Source organism: Polypterus senegalus, chromosome 14 (assembly GCF_016835505.1).
Source record: "Polypterus senegalus isolate Bchr_013 chromosome 14, ASM1683550v1, whole genome shotgun sequence".
Classification (NCBI taxonomy): Eukaryota; Metazoa; Chordata; class Cladistia; order Polypteriformes; family Polypteridae; genus Polypterus; species Polypterus senegalus.
The window spans coordinates 135109602-135132245 of NC_053167.1; the positions used below are offsets into that span (position 1 = coordinate 135109602).

The 22644-nt window shown below is 37.3% G+C and overlaps 1 protein-coding gene across 4 annotated transcripts in view; it reads right to left on the reverse strand.

Annotated features, from left to right (window-relative positions):
* tut4 (terminal uridylyl transferase 4) overlaps positions 1–22644 on the reverse strand; it is a 122805-nt gene that overhangs the window by 21918 nt on the left and 78243 nt on the right. For 3 of the 4 annotated variants that reach the window (XM_039735692.1, XM_039735689.1, XM_039735693.1), the window contains exons 14-26: positions 21518–21668; positions 15606–15689; positions 13847–13950; positions 11127–11184; positions 10931–11034; positions 10763–10852; positions 8377–8490; positions 7517–7594; positions 6824–7001; positions 6542–6589; positions 6372–6454; positions 5969–6084; positions 2378–2532 (exon numbers count right to left, since the gene is read on the reverse strand). In XM_039735692.1, the coding sequence (XP_039591626.1) occupies positions 2378–2532; positions 5969–6084; positions 6372–6454; positions 6542–6589; positions 6824–7001; positions 7517–7594; positions 8377–8490; positions 10763–10852; positions 10931–11034; positions 11127–11184; positions 13847–13950; positions 15606–15689; positions 21518–21668 (1363 nt within the window). The remainder of the gene's footprint in view (positions 1–2377; positions 2533–5968; positions 6085–6371; positions 6455–6541; positions 6590–6823; positions 7002–7516; positions 7595–8376; positions 8491–10762; positions 10853–10930; positions 11035–11126; positions 11185–13846; positions 13951–15605; positions 15690–21517; positions 21669–22644) is intronic. The other variant, XM_039735691.1, reaches the window with a different exon arrangement.

A 22644-nucleotide genomic window follows, 5' to 3' on the forward strand; every position in this document is an offset into this window, starting at 1 on the left:
ACAGAAAAAAAAAAAACAAGGCTGGAGAAAAAAAATAAAATCTGCAGGGGTCCAAGGCCACAGGACCGCCCAGTCTCCTCTGGGCATTCTACCTAACTTAAATGAAATAGTCCTCTTTGTAGTTAGGGTTCTCACTGAGTCATTTGATGTTGATGGTCATACAGATTTCTGGCTTTTAATCCATCCATCATTGTTGGAACATCAATCAACATCAGTTGTGCTTGAAAGTTTGTGAACCCTTTAGAATTTTCTATATTTCTGCATAAATATGACCTAAAACATCATCAGATTTTCACTCAAGTCCTAAAAGTAGATAAAGAGAAACCATTTAAACAAATGAGACAAAAATATTATACTTGATCATTTATTTATTGAGGAAAATGATCGAATATTACATATTTGTGAGTGGCAAAAGTATGTGAATCTCACGGATTAGCAGTTAGTTTAAAGGTGAAATTCGAGTCAGGTGTTTTCAATCAATAGGATGCCAATCAGGTGTGAGTGGGCACCCTGTGTTATTTAAAGAACAGGGACCTATCAAAGTCTGCTCTTCACAACACATGTTTGTGGAAGTGTATCATGGCACCAACAAAGGAGATTTCTGAGGACCTCACAAAAAGAGTTGTTGATGCTCATCAGGCTGGAAAAGGTTACAAAACCATCTCTAAAGAGTTTGGACTCCACCAATCCACAGTCAGACAGATTGTGTACAAATGGAGGAAATTCAAGACCATTGTTACCCTCCCCAGGAGTGGTCGACCAACAAAGATCACACCAAGAGCAAGGCGTGTAATAGTCGGCGAGGTCACAAAGGACCCCAGGGTAACTTCTAAGCAACTGAAGGCCTCTCTCACATTGGCTGATGTTCATGTTCATGAGTCCACCATCAGGAGAACACTGAACAACAATGGTGTGCATGGCAGGGTTGCAAGGAGAAAGCCACTGCTCTCCAAAAACATTGCTGCTCGCCTGCAGTTTGCTAAAGATCACGTGGACAAACCAGAAGGCTATTGGAAGAATGTTTTGTGGACGGATGAGACCAAAATAGAACTTTTTGGTTTAAATGAAAAGTGTTATGTTTGGAGAAAGGAAAACACTGCATTCCAGCATAAGAACCTTATCCCATCTGTGAAACATGGTGGTGGTAGTATCATGGTTTGGGCCTGCTTTGCTGCATCTGGGCCAGGACGGCTTGCCTTCATTGATGGAACAATGAATTCTGAATTATATCAGAGAATTCTAAAGGAAAATGTCAGGACATCTGTCCATGAACTGAATCTCAAGAGAAGGTGGGTCATGCAGCAAGACAATGACCCTAAGCACACAAGTCGTTCTACCAAAGAATGGTTAAAGAAGAATAAAGTGAATGTTCTGGAATGGCCAAGTCAAAGTCCTGACCTTAATCCAATTGAAATGTTGTGGAAGGAACTGAAGTGAGCAGTTAATGTGAGGAAACCCACCAACATCCCAGAGCTGAAGCTGTTCTGTACGGAGGAATGGGCTAAAATTCCTCCAAGCCAGTGTGCAGAAATGAGCAAAAGTTACCGGAAACGTTTAGTTACAGTTGTTGCTGCAAAGGGTTGGGGTCACACCAGATACTGAAAACAAAGGTTCACATACTTTTGCCACTCACAAATATGTAATATTCGATCATTTTCCTTAATAAATGACCAAGTATAATATTTTTGTCTCATTTGTTTAACTGGTTTCTCTATATCTACTTTTAGGACTTGAGTGAAAATCTGATGATGTTTTAGGTCATATTTATGCAGAAATAAAGAAAATTCTTAAGGGTTCATAAACTTTCAAGCACTACTGTATGTTTATCAACTTTATCTGTGGGTACTATTTGCATCGATCTATGTTTGCCCGTTGAAATATGTTGAAAAATTATCCATGAAGTGTACTTCCTATTCCACATGACTGTACACGTAAGTATTGGTTCATAGTTTACAATACTGCTGTGGAAGGTCCATTTCGCAAAATGTCAAGTAGAAGAGCTTTTTGGTCAATTACAGCCTGTGCTATCTGAATATGATGTAGAAATGTAATAGTCAGCCTAACAAAGGACTCTTTGTTTTATTTAACCACAGCAATTTGTTTTAAAATACCTGAAATTCTGAGCAGACACCAGCAATAGAATGTTTAATGGCCTTGAAAGGACAGGGAAATACAATATTTAATTCAGTAGATTCACACATAAGACTTGCAGCATAATTCTAATTCATATCATCAAGCTCAGAAGCATTCTAATAATGTTATGCCTTTCAACCAAAAAAGACTCAAATGTTTGCGAAACCAGGTATTACTGCATATTTAGCATAACAGATTATGTGTAAGTTTTAAAAAGGGAAAGAAAAACAGTTAAGTGGCATACCTGGCACACCAGTATTTCTCTGCCGGAGTTGCCGGTACTCGGGGCAATCCCTGCGCACGTGCCCAGTATCACCACAATGGAAGCATCTCCTCTCCCTTGGCTCTCTTTCATCTTCTTTTAAGTCATCATCTTTTTCATTTTCCTTTTTCTTCATTCTGTTGAAAGATAAACATTGAAAGGTTTAGAATTACAAAATTATAAACTCAATGCAAAACACATCTCCCAAAAATGCTAGAGAGTAGGCCACCCAAGCCCAAGGGCTGTTTTATACTTTTCACATGAAGGCTATGCATGAACTGTAATGAAAAGTATACACAATCAGCAGCCAAAATACATTCATACTTGTTGTGGTCCGTTCATATCAGTGCTTTCATATTCTCCCAGTCAGGCAGTGACAGGTTTTGGTCAGTGTTGCATACATAACACTCTGCTGACGGAAAGTAGAGTTGTGCCTGCTATTACTGACTTTAAGAGACAAAAAAAGGTAAAGGTTGTCCAAAAGTGATGAAGGGAAAGATTATTCTCATAAGAAGGTTACACTGCAAATATTTTTGCATGTTTGTCATTTTCAGCCCTTCATTCATCATTGTGGCACCCACATAACCAGCCTCTCTTTGGAATTTACCACTTTGACTGCAAGGCGCCATTGTCTGCACTGCTGCATAGTTAGAAAATATTCCATGCACTACACACTGGCCACGTGCTGGGACATTTCTCTGCATCTGATGTTCACCACATGACCCTTGAACCCAGTGCAGACACATTAGGCATAACCAGTTTTAACTCTTTCTTTGGAGAATGAGGCTAAGACAAAAATAGCAGAGGTGGCAAATAAAACCTACAGCAAATGAAACATTATGTTCTATAACATAAATGTGAATAAAATGCAATAGAAAACAAACTACAAATAACAGCTTGTGAAACTGCTTTCCACCATAAAAATGACATCATAAGGACCTGGATGGAGCAGGGTGAACTTATTACAAAAAGGTAAAAATGCCTTCTTGAACAAATGGCCTTTGGTTTCAGGTTTTCTTTTAAAAGAATCAATGGTGAAGTCAGAGTGCAAAAGACATTCCAATGTATGGACATATTTAATAAGACCGTATATATGTATATTTATATACTGTATATGTATATACACACACACACATACAGACGTTTCATATTTGTTGATATCCTTACAGCTTATTGAAAAAGTTCAATATGCCTCCTGAAATGTGATTAAAGTAAAACCAACTGTCCCATTTACAGTGGGTACGGAAAGTATTCAGACCCCCTTCAATTTTTCACTCTTTGTTATATTGCAGCCATTTGCTAAAATCATTCAAATTAATTTTTTCCCTCATTAATGTACACACAGCACCCCATATTGACAGACAAAAAATAATTTTTGAAATTGTTGCAGATTTATTAAAAAAGAAAAACTGAAATATCACATGGTCCTAAGTATTCAGACCCTTTGCTGTGACACTCATATATTTTAACTCCGGTGCTTTCCATTTCTTCTGATCATCCTTGAGATCACCTTCATTTGAGTCCAGCTGTTTTTGATTATACTGATTGGACTTGATTAGGAAAGCCACACACCTGTCTATGTAAGACCTTACAACTCACAATGCATGTCAGAGCAAATGAGAATCATGAGGTCAAAGGAACTGCCTGAAGAGCTCAGAGACAGAATTGTGGCAAGGCACAGATCTGGCCAAGGTTACAAAAAAATTTCTGCTGCACTTAAGGTTACCAAGAGCACAGTGGCCTCCATAATCATTAAATGGAAGACGTTTGGGACAATCGGAACCCTTCCTAGAGCTGGCCGTCCGACCAAGCTGAGCTACCGGGGGAGAAGAGCCTTGGTGAGAGAGGTAAAGAAGAACCCAAAGATCACTTTGGCTGAGCTCCAGAGATGCAATCAGGAGATGGGAGAAAGTTGTAGAAAGTCAACCATCACTGCAGCCCTCCACCAGTCAGGGCTTTATGGCAGAGTGGCCTGTCAAAAGCCTCTCCTCAGTACAAGACACATGACAGCCTGCATGGAGTTTGCTAAAAGACACCTGAAGGACTCTGAGATGGTGAGAAATAAGATTCTCTGGTCTGATGAGACCAAGATAGAACTTTTTGGCCTTAATTCTAAGCGGTATGTGTGGAGACAACCAGGCACTACTCATCACTTGTCCAATACAGTCCCCACAGTGAAGCATGGCGGTGGCAGCATCATGCTGTGGGGGTGTTTTTCAGCTGCAGGGACAGGACGACTGGTTGCAATTGAGGGAAAGATGAATGCGGCCAAGTACAGGGATATCCTGGACAGAAACCTTCTCCAGAGTGCTAAGGACCTCAGACTGGGCCGAAGGTTTACCTTCCAACAAGACAATGACCCTAAGCATACAGCTAAAATAACGAAGGAGTGGCTTCACAACAACTCTGTGACTGTTCTTGAATGGCCCAGCCAGAGCCCTGACTTAAACCCAATTGAGCATCTCTGGAGAGACCTAAAATGGCTGTCCACCAACGTTTACCATCCAACCTGACAGAACTGGAGAGGATCTGCAAGGAGGAATGGCAGAGGATCCCCAAATCCAGGTGTGAAAAACTTGTTGCATCTTTCCCAAGAAGACTCATGGGAGTATTAGCTCAAAAGGGTGCTTCTACTAAATACTGAGCAAAGGGTCTGAATACTTAGGACCATGTGATATTTTAGTTTTTCTTTTTTAATAAATCTGCAACAATTTCAAAAATTCTTTTTTTTGTCTGTCAATATGGGGTGCTGTGTGTACATTAATGAGGGAAAAATTAATTTAAATGATTTTAGCAAATGGCTGCAATATAACAAAGAGTGAAAAATTGAAGGGGGTCTGAATACTTTCCGTACCCACTGTATACCTGCATGTCTTTGATGTGTCGTCGAATAAAGCAGAGTAAGTATGAAAAGAAATCAAGTAATCCTTATTTTACAGAGATATTCTAAAATGGCCTGGACACATTTCTTTGTAGAAAGGATCACAATTAACTGGAGTGATTGTTCAAACTAGCTGTTTTCTTTAATTAGTATTCTTTAAGTAGTATCATACATCTACAATCGTGTACAACATTGCTTGCGTGTGCTTTGCATCTTCCTTATGCTTCATCAACCTTTCACCTTCCATTGCACAAGGTGATCACATCTCTTTTTTCCTGTCCAGGACACTACCCCATCTTCAGTCATCCGTCCACCCTATTTGTTAGTGGTGTTATTCACATGTCTGTCAACTTCTGCTTTGTTCTTTGTTTGCATAAAGCACACTCTCAGCACAGCACAGAAAATGTCAGTTAGAATAATATTAATAAATATCTGAAAAAAGGAGGCTTTAACCCCTAAATATTGATATATAGTGGATACCTACTGCAAAAATGTACAATCCTGCCAAATTTCATCTTTTTAACTAAATAGGAAATAATGTTTTTCTTGGTGAGGGAGTGAGTGAACGAGTTGTCAACTTTACATTTAACTGCATATTGAAAATAAAAATGTATTTGATATTATAGAAAGTATTTAATAAAGTGGACCAGCCGTTCAAGGTTTAATTTTTCCAAAACAATTTCAAAGCCCACCTGCGCCTTTTTGGACAGTCCTTCATATAATGGCCAATTTTCCCACAGATTCTGCAACATCTGTCATTTGGGGCATGCTCTCCATCTGTGAGTACCTTTGAGTCAAAGAAATACTCCTTTGTAGAGAAAAAGAAAAGAAAAATCATTAACTGTCCATTCTCATTTAACTCAGCCCTCTATTTTTGTGGTTTACAGTAATGAGATCAAACTGTGATGATTAACACTGTTTAACAGCATATGCTCTTAACTTCTCTAGGTAACACTTTCATTTATTTGAATATAAAGTACACAACGAGGTGTGCTATTCTCTACTCATGCTACTCAACGTAATGAATTTCTTCCTATTTTGTGCATATAAAAATGAGTACTTAAATATGATCTGCACTGCACCACTGTCACATACCATTTCTGTACCAGGCTGGGGATAATATGGTGTCCCAAATAACTTCCTTCCATTGATAAAGGCCTTCATTATGAAGTTTGTCACTATAATAAGAAAACAACAAGAGAATTTCAAAACCTTAAGTATGGCTTAACTATGAAAAAATAAATACAAAAGAGGTAGGAACATACTTTTACGAGAAACTCCAGCTCCAAGATTGTGGTTCAAATCAAACGGGTCTAATGAAGAAACACAATAAAAAGATCAAAATGCATTTCTGAATGGACCCTAGAACTGTCCAAGCATACAAAACAACTACACAGTACTAGTACTTTTCAGTTTTGCTTTCATTTGGCATATTAAGTGGATAGCTTTGTGGTCTGAATGCCTTGTTCTCGTCTAGATTACTCTAATGTTCTAATTAGGGTCAACAAGAATTCTAACAGGAACATAAATTGAGTAAATTCCTTTACCTTCAATGGCTATGCATTTGGAAGTCCACTGTTTCTCAAAAGTTGTAAGCAGTTTCTTCTGCCTAATGCTTATCACATACTCTTTGAAATCAAACTCCTCAGTGTAGAAGCGTAGCAAACCCAACCACAATTCACCCACAGACTCAGAGTTCTTTCCCAAATCTGGCAAACGCTGCTTCTATTGAAAATATAAAGGTTGTAATAAATGGTCTTGAAAATCCTTGTAGCAACTTCAAGATACATTCAACAACAATTACATGTATCCACCACAAAACTAATATCAAAAGAAACATCTATCAAGTAGCAAGGAAAAAGAAATTAATTTATGACTACCTTATCGTATAAAACCAGACAGAAAATACTCTTTGAGTACACAGCAACATTACTGGGCAACTTGAGAGCCTAAGCTAGTTTACATACTTAGCTGTAAGTTAAATATCTTGGTTAAAATTTCTGTTATAGAATCATAACATAGTGTTGAAATATTGGCCTTAAGTAAAAATTGCTACATTTTATAGATAGATACTTTATTAATCCCAAGGGGAAATTCACATACTCCAACAATATTAAAGAGTTATAAAAATGCAGGTAAAACAGACAATAACTTTGTATAATGTCAACGTTATATACTCAGAGTTAATATGATTTTTATTGGTTTACTGATCCACAATGTATTTAAAAACAGCAGCCTACCAGCTCATTGATGTCATCAAAGAAAAATGCATTCCACCCATCAACCATCCTTTGGGGGACAATTTTTCCATCAAATATCTAAAAAGGAAAAATGCATGTTATCCGGGATAAAGTAAACAATAATAGGTTTTAATAACAATAAAAGATATTTATTTTACACTCTAGGGTTATATTTTAGTGTATATATACATGCAAAAATAGTTCTGAGTGAATCTGGAGTGTCATCATCAAGCACCTAAAGAATTATTAGATGGTGTTCTTTACATTTAGTTTAACCACTGTAACTTTCTGTTAGGGGATGAATAAGCAGATGCATTCTATCAAACATGCTGTACCCTTGTGGGAAGAACGTAGAGCATGTTTTATTCCACAGTGTTTGATATCATAATGTACTTTCACATCATTCTCTCTTGAGAAAGATGTACAGGTACATCAGAGATGTAGTCAGAGTTTTCAGTAAAATCATCTCATAACTTTCTGATGCCACCTTTCCCATACACTTGGCTTACGGCACACTTATGGGCAGTTACTAGTAGACCTATCATTTGAACAACTGCTTTAATGTGGCACATTTTTCTTTGGATGTTATCAATGATGGTGATTAGGTAATACATAAGAATTACTAGAAACAGGCCAGTGTTAATAAGTTTTATGTATACCATGTGCATTTAGTTTTTGTCAACATTATCAGTAAGATATGGAAAAGTTGGGGAAGGTTATATTTTGAAAAGAAAAAAAAAAAACTCTTTTGGCTAGAGGTCTAGTAAGTGTAGGCAGGAAGGGCTCATGTGTGGTGGAGAAAGGGAAAAGTTTGCATCCTCCATGCTTGACTTTAACAAAGACCAATAGCAACTTCATACCTCTTGCAGGACAGGAATCACTGGTGGCTTTCTCTGCTGCAAAAAGTAAAGCACCATAAGAATATATGCATAGGAGGACAGGCTCCCCCTGGAGGCATCACCAATATCACAACGCTGTAAAAAAGTAATGACACACAGTGAGTGATTATAATGTTAAGAGGAGACGTCTTTTACAATAATTTAAAATAGTATTACTTCATGAGATTCCATCCATCCATTTTCTAACCTGCTGAATCCAAATACAGGGTCACGGGGGTCTGCTGGAGCCAAACCCAGCCAACACAGGGCACAAGGCAGGAACCCATCCTGGGCAGGGTGCCAACCCACCGCAGGACACACACAAACACACCCACACACCAAGCACACACTAGGGCCAATTTAGAATCGCCAATCCACCTAACCTGCATGCCGCCCTCTTCATGAGATTAATAGTAACAAATGTTATGCAGCAAAGGTGAACAGCACATTCTTCTAATTTACTTACTGTAGATCAATTTTTAGATATTTTACTTTTTGCCAAATTAATCTGTCTGTTTTATTTATTAGTACAATATATCAAGGTTACCTAATAAAAATTTGCTACTTATCCATGTAACATACAATACTAACATATATTTATATTTCTAAATAATCTGATATAAAAAGATTAGAAACAAAACTTCTCAACAACAGCCTTCAACTGAACTAACATCACTGTTACTAAATGCGTCATTAACTTACAAAAGAATATAAAACCAATAACCTTAAATACTAGTGTGATTTATATGATGACACAAGAAAGATACATTGCCATAAGTTCCTTCAGCAATACTTTATAGCGGGGATGTTTCTCTTATTAGTTTACACATGAAATTTTGTATTTTCATTTTTTTTTTTGCATCATTAATTAGTCATGTTTGTTGTACGATTTACAATATTATTAAATATTATGCAAAAACACTTACATTTCGGAAACACTGTATGTCACATTAGTAGCAGTGGTGACAAAAGATGCTCAATGCATACAATATCACGTGACTGAATATATTTAAAATTCATAATTACAATACCAACACCACCTGTTATCCAATACCAGTGTGCTAAATCACCGTAACAAAGTTTACAAATCAATTGTTTATTTCTAAACTGGGGCAGTTTCAGGTAAAATATTCTACTCAGGGTTTCATTGTAAAACATGATGTAGTTCAATAAAAGCATCTTTTTAAAAAAGCATTAATTTTATATCTGCAGGAAACCCAATGCCACTCAGGTTAACAATGTATACGCTCACATATAAGTCAGGTCTTGAAACCCGAAAAATTGATCATAAAATCAGACCCCAACTTAAATGCCCGTTCAAAAATGTGACACTTATTTATTTTTACATCTTCTTGCCTCCTCCAATCTCATATTTTCTCAGACGCATCGAATTTTGTTGCAGCAGCGCAGTTATCAATTTCTTTCACCACTTCAACAACATTTAAAACCAGCTTCATATTTTCTTCTGATCGAACGTTCCATCGTAGATAAGGGATGCTCTTACGATAAAGGTTTATGAGGGTGTGAGATACAGAAAACACAAATGAGTGTAAACATCACTTCAGAATAGTTTGGGTATCACCGTGTGGTCACGTAGGCACAATAGAGAGAGACAGAGAGAGGTTAGGAGCACACAATGATACAACGCATTGCTGCACCCCATATAGAAAAAAAAGGTTGTGTGCTCCGTGTTTACTCTCTCAGGTGGGCGTTAGCATATCATAATCCCTTGTACCAATAGCGTGAGTTTTCTACATTCGACTTATACAAGCAACATTATAAAATACCAGAAATTATACTCTAAAATCAACTCACGACTTATCCGCGAGTATATACGGTATGTTTCTTAAATCATAACTGGAAGCTAATAAGGCTGGGCTATTTAATCTGATAAAATTTACGAGCTTCTATTCATATTAGTGATATCTAAAACTGTACTGAGCGAAGGTACTTCGGCTAAGCATATTGTTTGGCAATGGATTTCATTTATTTATGATTTTCTGTGGGAAAACAAGTTCTAATAATAATATCATATTAATTCATAGACAACTTAAAGTCTTCAATATGTACTAAATGTCTTATATTTCTGCTTTGACAATCTTTGAAAATTTTCCATGAAGTGGAGAAAAGCTTGCCAGTGTTCAGAAAACTAAGTGCCCACATAATCCTATGGCTGTCTGGTGCCTTGTAAGGTAGTCTGCAATTTATACAGATGTATGCATTTACTTCTATGACTTTGCGGACTATTAAATGACTGCATAACACAGAATAACTATACAAACCAAAAATTCCTGACATGACTCTTTCCAACTTGTCCAAAGCAAACACAAATGATTAAAGTTCTAATTGTGTGACACATATTGATTACCTTTGCAAAAACCTTCATTGTGTACCCCAAGAACTGTACCCGAGAATCAATAGCAGCATAAGTAGCCAACATCCTGGTGTTATGTTGAGCCTGGTTTGAAAAATATAGGAAAATATTTTTAGAATATGCAGTTTTTGTAAAATTTTCAGGTAATAGATATAAACCTACCAATGTATTGTATAAACTTATATCGCCTTCCAGTCCACTTTGCTTATGTTCAAATTTGACTATAGGCACTTTAGCTGTTGTTATAGGCAAGATATTTCGTAAACCTGTATAAATATACAAATGAAGAAAAACATGATTAAATGAAAAAAAGTACATGGTTTTCAAATAAACAAGTTTGAAAAAGACTCTGAAATACCTGAATGCTTCTTGAGAATCTTAGCCAAACTTTCAATAATTTCTTTACAATTCAACTTCTGAATAGGTAGAGAAAAGAAACAACAAGGAACATATTTTATTTATACTTTTTTTGAAGAAGAAGTTCTCAGATACGTATACTGCTGTTATGAAGGGATATCAGCAATAGTGTTCAGGTGCCTTGTGGCATTAAAACCCTACTTTATCATATTAGTAAATCCAACATTTTCCACAATAAAACTACACATCCAACACCATTATATCACCAACAGCTGGCAATGCTTATACTATTTGGTATGTACCTGAGGGCCAATGAGGTTCTATCAGCAAAAAAACAACCAAAATCAGTTATTACACTAAGATCTCCTTTATGTCCAATGTTTCTGCTCATAAGACTACAGCAACCAACCACTTTTGGGTTTTGCTAAAAGAAGCATAAATCAACTGGACTGGTAGCTGCTAAAGATCGTCTATGGGACTATATACTGTATGCTCAGTGCCACTAATGTCTGATTGTGTATTGCCTACCAATCCATACTTCTGTCAGTTACTTTAATCAATTTCTATTTTCAGCCACGAGAAACATGCAGCCTGGATATTTTTTGGATGGTGGCCCAGTTGCTTTACACTTATGACATCAAGATGCAAAACTGCCACACAGTAGCAATTCCCAACATACATAATCCAAAGCCCATTACAATGCTGCTTTCAAAGCTACTTAAACCTTCCTAATTCTCTAATCAAATTGTCCTCAGGTGATCAGTTGTTCTTTGCTTTAAATAACATTATCCATGAATATGATGCAATCACTGATTAAGCAGTTACAGTGCATCCGGAAAGTATTCACAGCGCATCACTTTTTCCACATTTTGTTATGTTACAGCCTTATTCCAAAATGGATTCAATTCATTTTTTTCCTCAGAATTCTACACACAACACCCCATAATGACAACGTGAAAAAAGTTTACTTGAGGTTTTTGCAAATTTATTAAAAATAAAAAAACTGAGAAATCCCATGTACAGTACATAAGTATTCACAGCCTTTCCTCAATACTTTGTCGATGCACCTTTGGCAGCAATTCCAGCCTCAAGTCTTTTTGAATATGATGCCACAAGCTTGGCACGCCTATCCTTGGCCAGTTTCGCCCATTCCTCTTTGCAGCACCTCTCAAGCTCCATCAGTTTGGATGGGAAACGTCGGTGCAAAGCCATTTTAAGATCTCTCCAGAGATGTTCAATCGGATTCAAGTCTGGGCTCTGGCTGGGCCACTCAAGGACATTCACAGAGTTGCCCTGAAGCCACTCCTTTGATATCTTGGCTGTGTGCTTTGGGTCGTTGTCCTGCTGAAAGATGAACCGTCGCCCCAGTCTGAGGTCAAGAGCGCTCTGGAACAGGTTTTCATCCAGGATGTCTCTGTACATTGCTGCAGTCATCTTTCCCTTTATGCTGACTAGTCTCCCAGTTCAGACCAAAGAGTTCAATCTTTGTCTCATCAGACCAGAGAATTTTGTTTCTCATGGTCTGAGAGTCCTTCAGGTGCCTTTACTCCAGGTGGGCTGCCATGTGCCTTTTACTAAGGAGTGGCTTCCATCTGGCCACTCTACCATATAGACCTGATTGGTGGATTGCTGCAGAAATGGTTGTGGAGAGAGGAGAATCTTCCAGAAGGACAGAGGACCTCTGGAGCTCTGACAGAGTGACCATCGGGTTCTTGGTCACCTCCCTGACTAAGGCCATTCTCCCCCGATCGCTCAGTTTAGATAGCCGGCCAGCTCTAGGAAGAGTCCTGGTGGTTTCGAACTTCTTCCACTTACGGATGATGGAGGCCACTGTGCTCATTGGGACCTTCAAAGCAGCAGAAATGTTTCTTTAACCTTCCCCAGATTTGTGCCCTGAAACAATACTGTCTCGGAGGTCTACAGACAATTCCTTTGACTTCATGCTTGGTTTGTGTTCTCACATGAACTGTCAACTGTGGGACCTTCTATAGACAGGTGTGTGCCTTTCCAAATCATGTCCAGTCAACTGAATTTACCACAGGTGGACTCCAATTAAACATTATTATCAGGGGAAACAGGATGCACCTGAGCTCAATTTGGAGCTTCTTGGCAAAGGCAGTAAATACTTATGTACATGTGCTTTCTCAATTATTTGTAATAAATTTGCAAAAATCTCAAGTAAGCTTTTTTCACGTTGTCATTATGGGGTGTTGTGTGTAGAATTCTGAGGAAAAAATGAATTTAATCCATTTTGGAATAAGGCTGTAACATAACAAAATGTGGAAAAAGTGATGCGCTGTGAATACTTTCCGGATGCACTGTAATTATCTAAGAATGACAAACATACATAATGAAAAGGCCCCTCATTTTGAAAATGGCAATGATGAAGAGTGGAGTGTGGGCTCTTGTCAGTGTATGTTCTCAGCAAAAATTAACAAAATAAAAAAGAATAAATAAATCAACCACACACCAACTTAAGCCAGGAGAATCTAGAAGAAAACAGAAGGATGGACAGAATTTTACTATTCACTGACTCTTTAGGGATTGGATTCAATGCTCCCTTCAGTCTGTATTTAAAAGTATTGATTATTATGTTTTTCTTAGGAAAGATCAAAGAGAGCCTTTAAATATCCATCAGTGATGATAAAAGATCATCTGCAAAAAGCAAATATATGAAAAATATTTTTACTTTCCAAAAACAATAAATGCATAAATAAATACCTCTGCTGTTTCATGACCTTCCAGAGTCATGCAGATATCCAGGTCACTATCCCGAAATCCAAAGCCATTTTTTGAGGAGCCAAACAAGCATAACCTTGCCTTTTCTGTTTTAAGGGACAGAAAATAAAGCAATAAATACATAAAGTGGAAATACTTTATAACACATTTTTAAGAGCCACTGCCCACTGAAAGAATCACTTTTGCTTACAGAAGGAAATGCTACTGCAACATGTCAAGTTTTACTCCTGTGCTAAATCTACAAATACAATTGTTTAACACAACTTTCATTTACTCTCAGGGTTTAACAATGGGGCAATAGCTTTGATAAAATAAGGTTTCAACATTAACTTTTGTGGTGGAACGAATAGGCCTTCCCACGTTTTAAGAATGATCAAAGTTTGCTTCTAACTAACAATGCTGCAACTGTGATGAAGTCAGCAACAGTATTGTGGAGTCATTAAAAAAAGCTTCCAACTCATTTGCAAGTACCTGATATGTAAAGCATATTGAGAAAAAAGAGAAGGCAAATGGACACAGGAAAATCAAAAGCAGCAAGTATAGCCCTCCATATCAGGCTTTCACTGGGTTTTAGATTCAGAATATAAGGAGACAATCTATATAAGCTCTGAGACAACCAAGATATGTTCCCGGCAAGACATAAAAAATGTCTTCAAAATACACGTACTATGGTTTTGTAGCTGAAAAGTACTTTGTCCAGCTTGTTCAATACATCATTAACACAGCTGTGAAATACAGAATTTTTTTTCCATAAACAGAAAATTTCTTCTAATAGATAATTTTTTTTTTTTATTTGTTTTTTGTTGGGGGTTGGACTTGGTTAATTAAAAAAGAATGTAAAAAGATGTAACAATTCCAATATCTGCGAGTACAAAATTAAAACCAGCTCTAATACACATACGTACTGTACATTGTGGAGTTGCACGGTCCTTTAAGGACACTCTTTAGTCTTATGTCTTGCTTGTGCTTGGGAGTTCTAATCACAGGGCATCCCTTGCACAACTGCTGCAGCCCAGCTTGTTGTGTGCGTCAGGATTCCCGAATTAAGTTTAAAAGCAAATTACATTTGGAACTGGTGTATTTGTGTGTATATATTAATGTGCAAAAAAAAATAAACATTTGTCAAAGTTTTAAGCTCTGCTTATTCAAGCACTTCACATGTAAGTACTTGACTTTAAAGTCAAATAAGAATTTTGTGACTCTGAATCTGGCTACACAGCTGCACCTCCACAGCCCTTGTCCACAATAGTATTATGCACTGCACTTGCTTTGGAAGAAACAGAAATCAGTCAACAGAACAGGATATGTGCTCATAGCTGACAGCTGGACCTGGAACTTGAGCTGGATTTCCTTCATGCTCCAAATGATGAACTCAACTGTACAGCGGAATTTATGTGGATCCAGTTAGGATATTACATTAAAAAAGTACATTCTGTAAGAAAAGTTTACTACTAAATATTTGTTTCTACTAGGAACACTAATGGCATGCATACAGCAATTTTTAAAAGCTTGAATATCAAGTTTGCTAGAAGCATAACGGAAGTCTAAAGGTTCTTAAATAAAAAGCAAACAGTGTTAAGTACTAGTACAACAGTAAGGAAAAGACATCTGTGTGTTTAACTAACATTTAAAAGAAAAGTTTAAAACAAAACAGGAGTGACTACATTCTTCAAAAGACAACTATATGCTTAATTGTATGTTCAGTTACTGTAAGGTTTAGATCTAATTCAGGCCCTCTTACCATCGTATTCCTTGCGAATGAACCTCTCCAGACCTGCCAGTATCTGCTCTCGCTTTTGTTGTTCAATAGGAACAGACCTTTCATCTGTGAGAGAGGAAAACAAAGACACAAAACAATAATTTTATCTGCTGAAATAAATGCACACTGTAATTTAAAACAGTAATAAATAAATTAGATGACACGTCTCTGTTTAAATCTCAATATTATGTCATTTATCCGGCCATCTATTTTTCAAAGCAAACATCCATTATTTTAACCAGCATTGTCCAATAAAGAGTTAGGAGGAGCATAAGCCTGTTGTAGCATTTCTAGACACAAAATAGAAGACACCTCAGGCTGGAGTGAGCAACCGTCCCTTGCTCATTCAGATTACTAGAAAGCATTATTTCAAGTATTTTGTCATTTTTAATGTAGAATGAAGCATGACTGAACACAATATTAACATATTTCCTAATAAGAAACCATTGCTGATCAGTGACATCAGCAATTTTCTAAAGGCATGAGGCAATGCATTTCAGGAGGGCAATTCGGACACATACATGAAATGCCAGTACAGGGTTAGAAAATCAATTAAAATGGCTAAATGTCAATGCAGGAATAAACCGTAGGCTGAGCACAGGTGTAGAAATGATTCACACAATAAGAAGAATTATGTTTTTGGACTTCAACACCATCCAACCTCTGCTCCTTAGGGATAAGCTGACTGAGATGGGAGTAGATTCACACCTTGTGGCATGGACTGTGGACTATCTTACAGACAGACCTTAATATGTGCGTCTTGGGAACTGCAGGTCTGACATTGTTTGCAGCAATACAGGGGCGCCGCAGGGGACTGTACTTTCTCCAGTCCTGTTCAGCCAACATACATCAGACTTCCAATATGACTCGGAGTCCTGCCACGTGCAAAAGTTCGCTGATGACACTGCTATTGTGGGCTGCATCAGGAGTGGGCAGGAGGAGGAGTATAGGAAGCTAATCAAAGACTTTGTTAAATGGTGCGACTCAAACCACTTACACCTTAACACCAGCAAGACCATGGAGCTGGTGGTGGATTTTAGGAGGCCTAGGCCCCTCATGGACCCTGTGATCATCAGAGGTGACTGTGTGCAGAGGGTGCAGACCTTTAAATATCTGGGAGTGCAGCTGGATGACAAATTGGACTGGACTGCCAATACTGATGCTCTATGTAAGAAAGGTCAAAGCAGACTATACTTTCTGAGAAGGTTGGCATCCTTCAACATCTGCAGTAAGATGCTGCAGATGTTCTACCAGACGGTTGTGGCGAGTGCCCTCTTCTACGCGGTGGTGTGCTGGGGTTGCAGCATAAAGATGAAAGACGCCTCACGCCTGGACAAACTTGTTAAGAAGGCAGGCTCTATTGTAGGATTAAAGTTGGACAGTTTAACATCTGTGGCAGAGCGACGGGCACTAAGCAAACTCCTGTCAATGATGAATAATCCACTGCATCCACTTAACAGTGTCATCTCCAGACAGAGGAGTAGCTTCAGTGACAGACTTTTGTCACTGTCCTGCTCCACTGACAGACTGAGGAGATCGTTCCTCCCCCACACTATGCAACTCTTCAATTCCACCTGGGGGAGTAAATGCGAACATTAATTTTATTTTAATTCTTTTCATTTTTATTATTATTTAATTTAATATTGTTTCTTTGTATCAGTATACTGCTGCTGGATTATGTGAATTTCCCCTTGGGATTAATAAAGTATCTATCTATCTATCACAGATTTTGACAGGGTTTAGAGGAGTATACAGAAAAAATGTTATCTTATAATCCATATTGTTCTAAAGCAATGTTCAAAGAGCACAGACTCTTATGTCAACGTCACACGGTTTAAGTTCCTGATGCTTGCCTTTGCTAACAGATTCTGCATACTCTGAAAATGGTGGGCTGTTCCTGTGCATCACTAAAATGCATTTTAATAGCAGCGCTGTCAGGAACTGGAAAGGGTGTTAGCTATGGTTACATTAAGTGACTAGAATAGATTCAAACTACTCTGTGAAGAAATGCTTCACTAGTTGTACCTTTCAAAGGTTTTCTCTTTTCATGGGATGCACACAGTAACAGGTGTATGATTTTCGGGGGCAAAAAACTCTCTTTGTCTTACCAGGATTGTTTGAAGCGCTTTCCCTGGGTTCACGTAGGAAGATGCTGGCATCTATTGCGGGCGCATTCGGTGTTCGTCAGAGGGGAAAGAGTTGGCACTTTGTGTGTGTCAGTTTAAAGAACTCTTGAACTGAGACTGGTATCAGACACATTGTGTCACGATCCTGGTGGGGATCAAATTGCTGTCCTGAGTCGTATGTATGTTTGTGTGTGTGTTATTGTGGATGATGACCTAGTGGTTTAACCGAGGTAGATGTGCTTAGCAGTTCAGCTTCAGTTGCAAATTGATGGGCACACAAGCAGAATCCTTTGTTTAATCATGTCATAATTCATAAAGGTGTGAATCTATGCATGTAAAATCACAAAAGGTTTAAAAGTAAACAGTACATGTCTGGAAGGAGGGTCACAGAAATCAAAAGGTGTTGAATCTCTTCAATTACAGGTGTGAAACACTCTTCTTTCTTTGACATTTTGCAGGACAAAGAGAATGTCAAACCCATTCGAAAGGATACATTTTTCCCCTCATTTTGTTTTTGCCATTTGTCTGTATATAATACTTTTTTAATGTTTTCTGAGTTGGCTCTTTTATATTTTGGTGCAATAAAAATCACTTTTTATACAAACCCAAAGGTATTTTTGAATTTTGATAAGGACTCCTTAGACCCTCTTAGTAAAGTTAAATCATTCTGTGGGTACCTCATATTTATCATATGGCAGCAGTTTCTCCAGTTTCTGCTTCTTTGACTTGTAGGGTCCCCCAAAGATCTGTCCTCAGACCTATCTTGTTTTTCACTTTATATGCTTCCTCTAGCTCAAATCAACAATTCTTTTAATGGAATCTCCTACCATTTTTATGCTGATGATATTCAGGTTAATTGTTGTTTTAAGCCAAAACAACTACAGCATACAAGTTGTCTTCTTTGGTTGACTATCTGAAGGAGGTCAATAATTGGCTACTTGCCAACTACTTAAAGTTAAATACTCAGAAAACTGAGGTTTTAATCTTTGCCCCACTGGATTTGCACCCGGCAGTTTCTCAAAAACCTTCCACCATCTCCACCTTCTCTCAAGCATCCCTATGTAATTTAGGTGTCATATTTAATCAATCTTTGAGTTATGATGCACATTTCAGTGTTGTTTTTTCACTTTAATAATTTTATCCAAGTTGAGATCTGTTGTTACCAGGGCTGAAATGGAAATGCTTATCCATGCTTTCACCTTGTCCCTTATGACTTACTGCAATTCCCTCTTTACCTGCCTATGTAAAGCTGGTCCGTCTCATCTTCAGACTGTCCAAAATGTAGCTGCCAGGGTATTAACACATTCACATAAATGGACCCCACATTTTCCCCAATTTTACATACTCTACATTGGATCCCAATGGAATATCAGGATCCAATTCAAAATTCTGGTTCTTACTTAGAGATCTGCATGGTAAAGCTCCCCAATATATCACAAACCTCCTATAACATTACACCTTGGGCTGTGCTCTTAGATCTGCTCATTTAGATCTCCTTTTGGTTCCTTGTACCAGTTTAAACACATGTGGGGATTGTGCATTTCTAGCTATGGCTGCAAGGTCATAGAATCATGAAATCTGCAGAATCTAGCAAAATCTACTAAACTGTTCAAATGTCAACTTAAGACATATTTGTTCAGACAGGCATTTGTGTTGCCTTGTTTTTTTGATATTTCATATTATTTTATGTTTTGATATTTCATGTTCTCTATGTTTTTGATATTTCATTGTTCAGTGCTTTGTGACATTTATCTGTGATAAGTGCTCTATAAATACATTTGTACTTACTTACTCACTCATTGGTACTATGATCCTGACTACTAGACCTCCTGTTCCTGTGATGGGACTAGAGTTGCCACATACTTCAGAAAAGAAAGTTAAAGTACTAAAACAACATGAAAAGCATGCAGAAATTCCTGGATGCTACAGTTGGAGAGCTGTGACCTGATCAATGTTCCGGTAGGAACAAAGAAAGATCATTTTAAGAGCACAACGCAACTTTTTAAATACATAATTTCCTTCAACAAAAACTAAAAGGGTGAACAACATACCACTCTGCTCTGACCACCAGTCGATCAACGTGCCTATTGGTATAAAAATGCAGCCATCAATGTTTATAATGGGTAAAGCAGCAAATTCACACTGACATCGGCTAAGTTACATATATGACAAACACTGCTTATTGTACTCACCATGTAGATGTTGTTTCCTATACTTCTATTGTTACTTTTACCCATACTACACACTCCTGTCTCAAGTCTCACTTAAGAACACTTACTCTCTACTGCTTACCTGCCAATGTTGTAATAAGAATTTGTGCACTGACACATTTTATAAGTTGTGATTGAAGCACATAAAATGAGGCAGACTGGCAACCTATTTCATCAGGGTCTGTCACAGGTCACATTTTTATAATAATGTATTCATTTCAATTGTGCAAATTTGATTTATAGGTTTGACATGTAATTTCACAAGTAGGCTATATTGAAATCTTGTTTTCTCTGTAAATCACATTGTGATGGATTGGGGGTTGGGGCATTTTTAATTCATAACAAGTTTTCATCTTCACATCAGTTAAACATATAAACATTTTTATTAATATTCCTAGTTTGTATTGCAAAGTACCCCAGGAAAAGGCGAATGAAAAGGAGAAACGTGAGAATATTACAAAATGTTGTATATACTGCTGTATGATGATTATTTTTAAACTGTGTAAATGACTTTAATTTTGTAGCTTAAATTATTTGTGGTCGTTTTTTAACTTTTTAATAATCTATATATAAAAAATGCACAAGCAAGAATCATAATGTGCCCTTAGTTACAAAGCAGAAAGCAAACTTTAATTGTAAAAAAGTAATGATACTCTTGGTCCATTTCCATACAAAAAGTATGGCACTGCTAGTTTGGCCAGGATTGGTTACATTCACAATCACATTTGCTTATTTGGCCAACATTTTTATCCACAGCGACTTACAATGTTTAAGATACAATTGGTTACATTTGTGTTTTTCTTTTTCCAATTGGAGCACAGGAAGGTGAAGTGACTTTCTCAGGGTCACACAGGGTCAGTGATGGGAACTGAAACCACAAACTTCTGATTACACTGTTCACTTCAGAGTACATTGTTGTTTTTCTATATTCTACACCTGTCCAAGACTGCCTGTTTATAAATGAAAGGTGCTAATGCATTTAATGTCTATTAGGTTTACACTGAGTAATAACATTTTAAATAAACATGTATGCTATGTCAGGGGAAGTTGAATGACATGTCACTGGAGAAACATATTACATCATGTATTCTACTTTCTATTTATTTAAATGTTTAGACGTGAAGATGGTAAGACGTTAAGATGGTAATTGCGTCCTTGAGAACTCTAAATACAAAGAGGAATATTTCATTTATGTTAGGTAGAATGCCCAGAGGGGACTGGGCGGTCTCGTGGCCTGGAACCCCTGCAGATTTTATTTTTTTTCTCCAGCCTTGTTTTTTTTTTTTCTGTCCTCCCTGGCCATCGGACCTTACTCTTTTTCTATGCTAACTAATGTTGACTTATTTTGTCTTTTATTTTTCTTCATTATGTAAAGCACTTTGAGCTACTTTTTTGTATGAAAATATGCCATATAAATAAATGTTGTTGTTGTTGTTATTGCTCAAATATTTATGTGGCTGGTTAAGACATCTGTATCAAGAAGGTAGGGAAACTAATACAAAAACTGCTTACAAACACATCCGTTTATGCTTAAACGAAAGTGGATATTCAAACTCACTGTAACACATCCTGCAGATCTCATCCAGAATTTCACGGTACCGATCAGTCAATGGAGGCAATGGTTTCAGGTCCATTTTCTTAAAGTCTTCAGGGCACTCGTTTTTTGAGTGCCCATCCCTTTTGCAGATGCTGCAGACAACTGTTGGTGGCTAGAAATGATGCAATTTGAAAGATACATGTTTTACACTAAGTGATGGCAGAATAAGATGTACATTAAACATGAGTTTGTATCTTACACTGAATAGACCACTGCAACCTCACCTGTGCATTTCACCCAATATGACTAATAATACAAAATGCAGCTGTATAATAAAGCTGAGAAGGTGCAAGTAAGGACCCATTAATGTCATGATTTCTACATGAATAGCAGGTTAAGTATTATTATGAAAAAATAACAGAGTGCACAGATCTTCTGAAAAATCACTAATGCATCTTTCATTGACTTCATATTTTTGTGTAGTCATTTTGTAGACAACTTCTTAAAATCTATTTTTTTCAAATAATTTCATTGCATATATTTTGGCTTATGTCTTTATTAAAGACAAATTACAAGATAAAGTTAGAGTAGAACACAAGTGGTAGCTTATGTGACTTGCTCAAGGTTACACAGCAAGTTTCATATGGTAACTGAACAGGAAGTTCTGTGGTTTCAATTTTACAGCCTTGACCACCACATCACAATGCCTGACAGGTTACAGCATACAGTCATGTGAAAACATTAGGACACCCTTTGAAAGCATGTGGTTTTTGTAACATTTTTAATAAATGGTTATTTCATCTCCGTTTCAACAATACAGAGAGATTAAAGTAATCCAACTAAACAAAGAAAACTGAAGAAAAGTCTTTTCAAGATCTTCTGTAAATGTCATTCTACAAAAATGCCTATTCTAACTGAGGAAAAGATAGGACACCCTCACATGTATTCCCTCTTAAATTGGCTCAGATCTCACACAGGTATATCACACCAGGTGCACATAATTAGTAGATCGTTACTCTGCATGTTGAATGAGGCTTGCCCTATTTAAACCTCAGACATTTAGTTTGGTGTGCTCCTGACTGTTGAAGTGAGAGTGAGCACCATGGTGAGAACAAAAGAGCTGTCAGAGGACTTCAGAAAAAAGATTG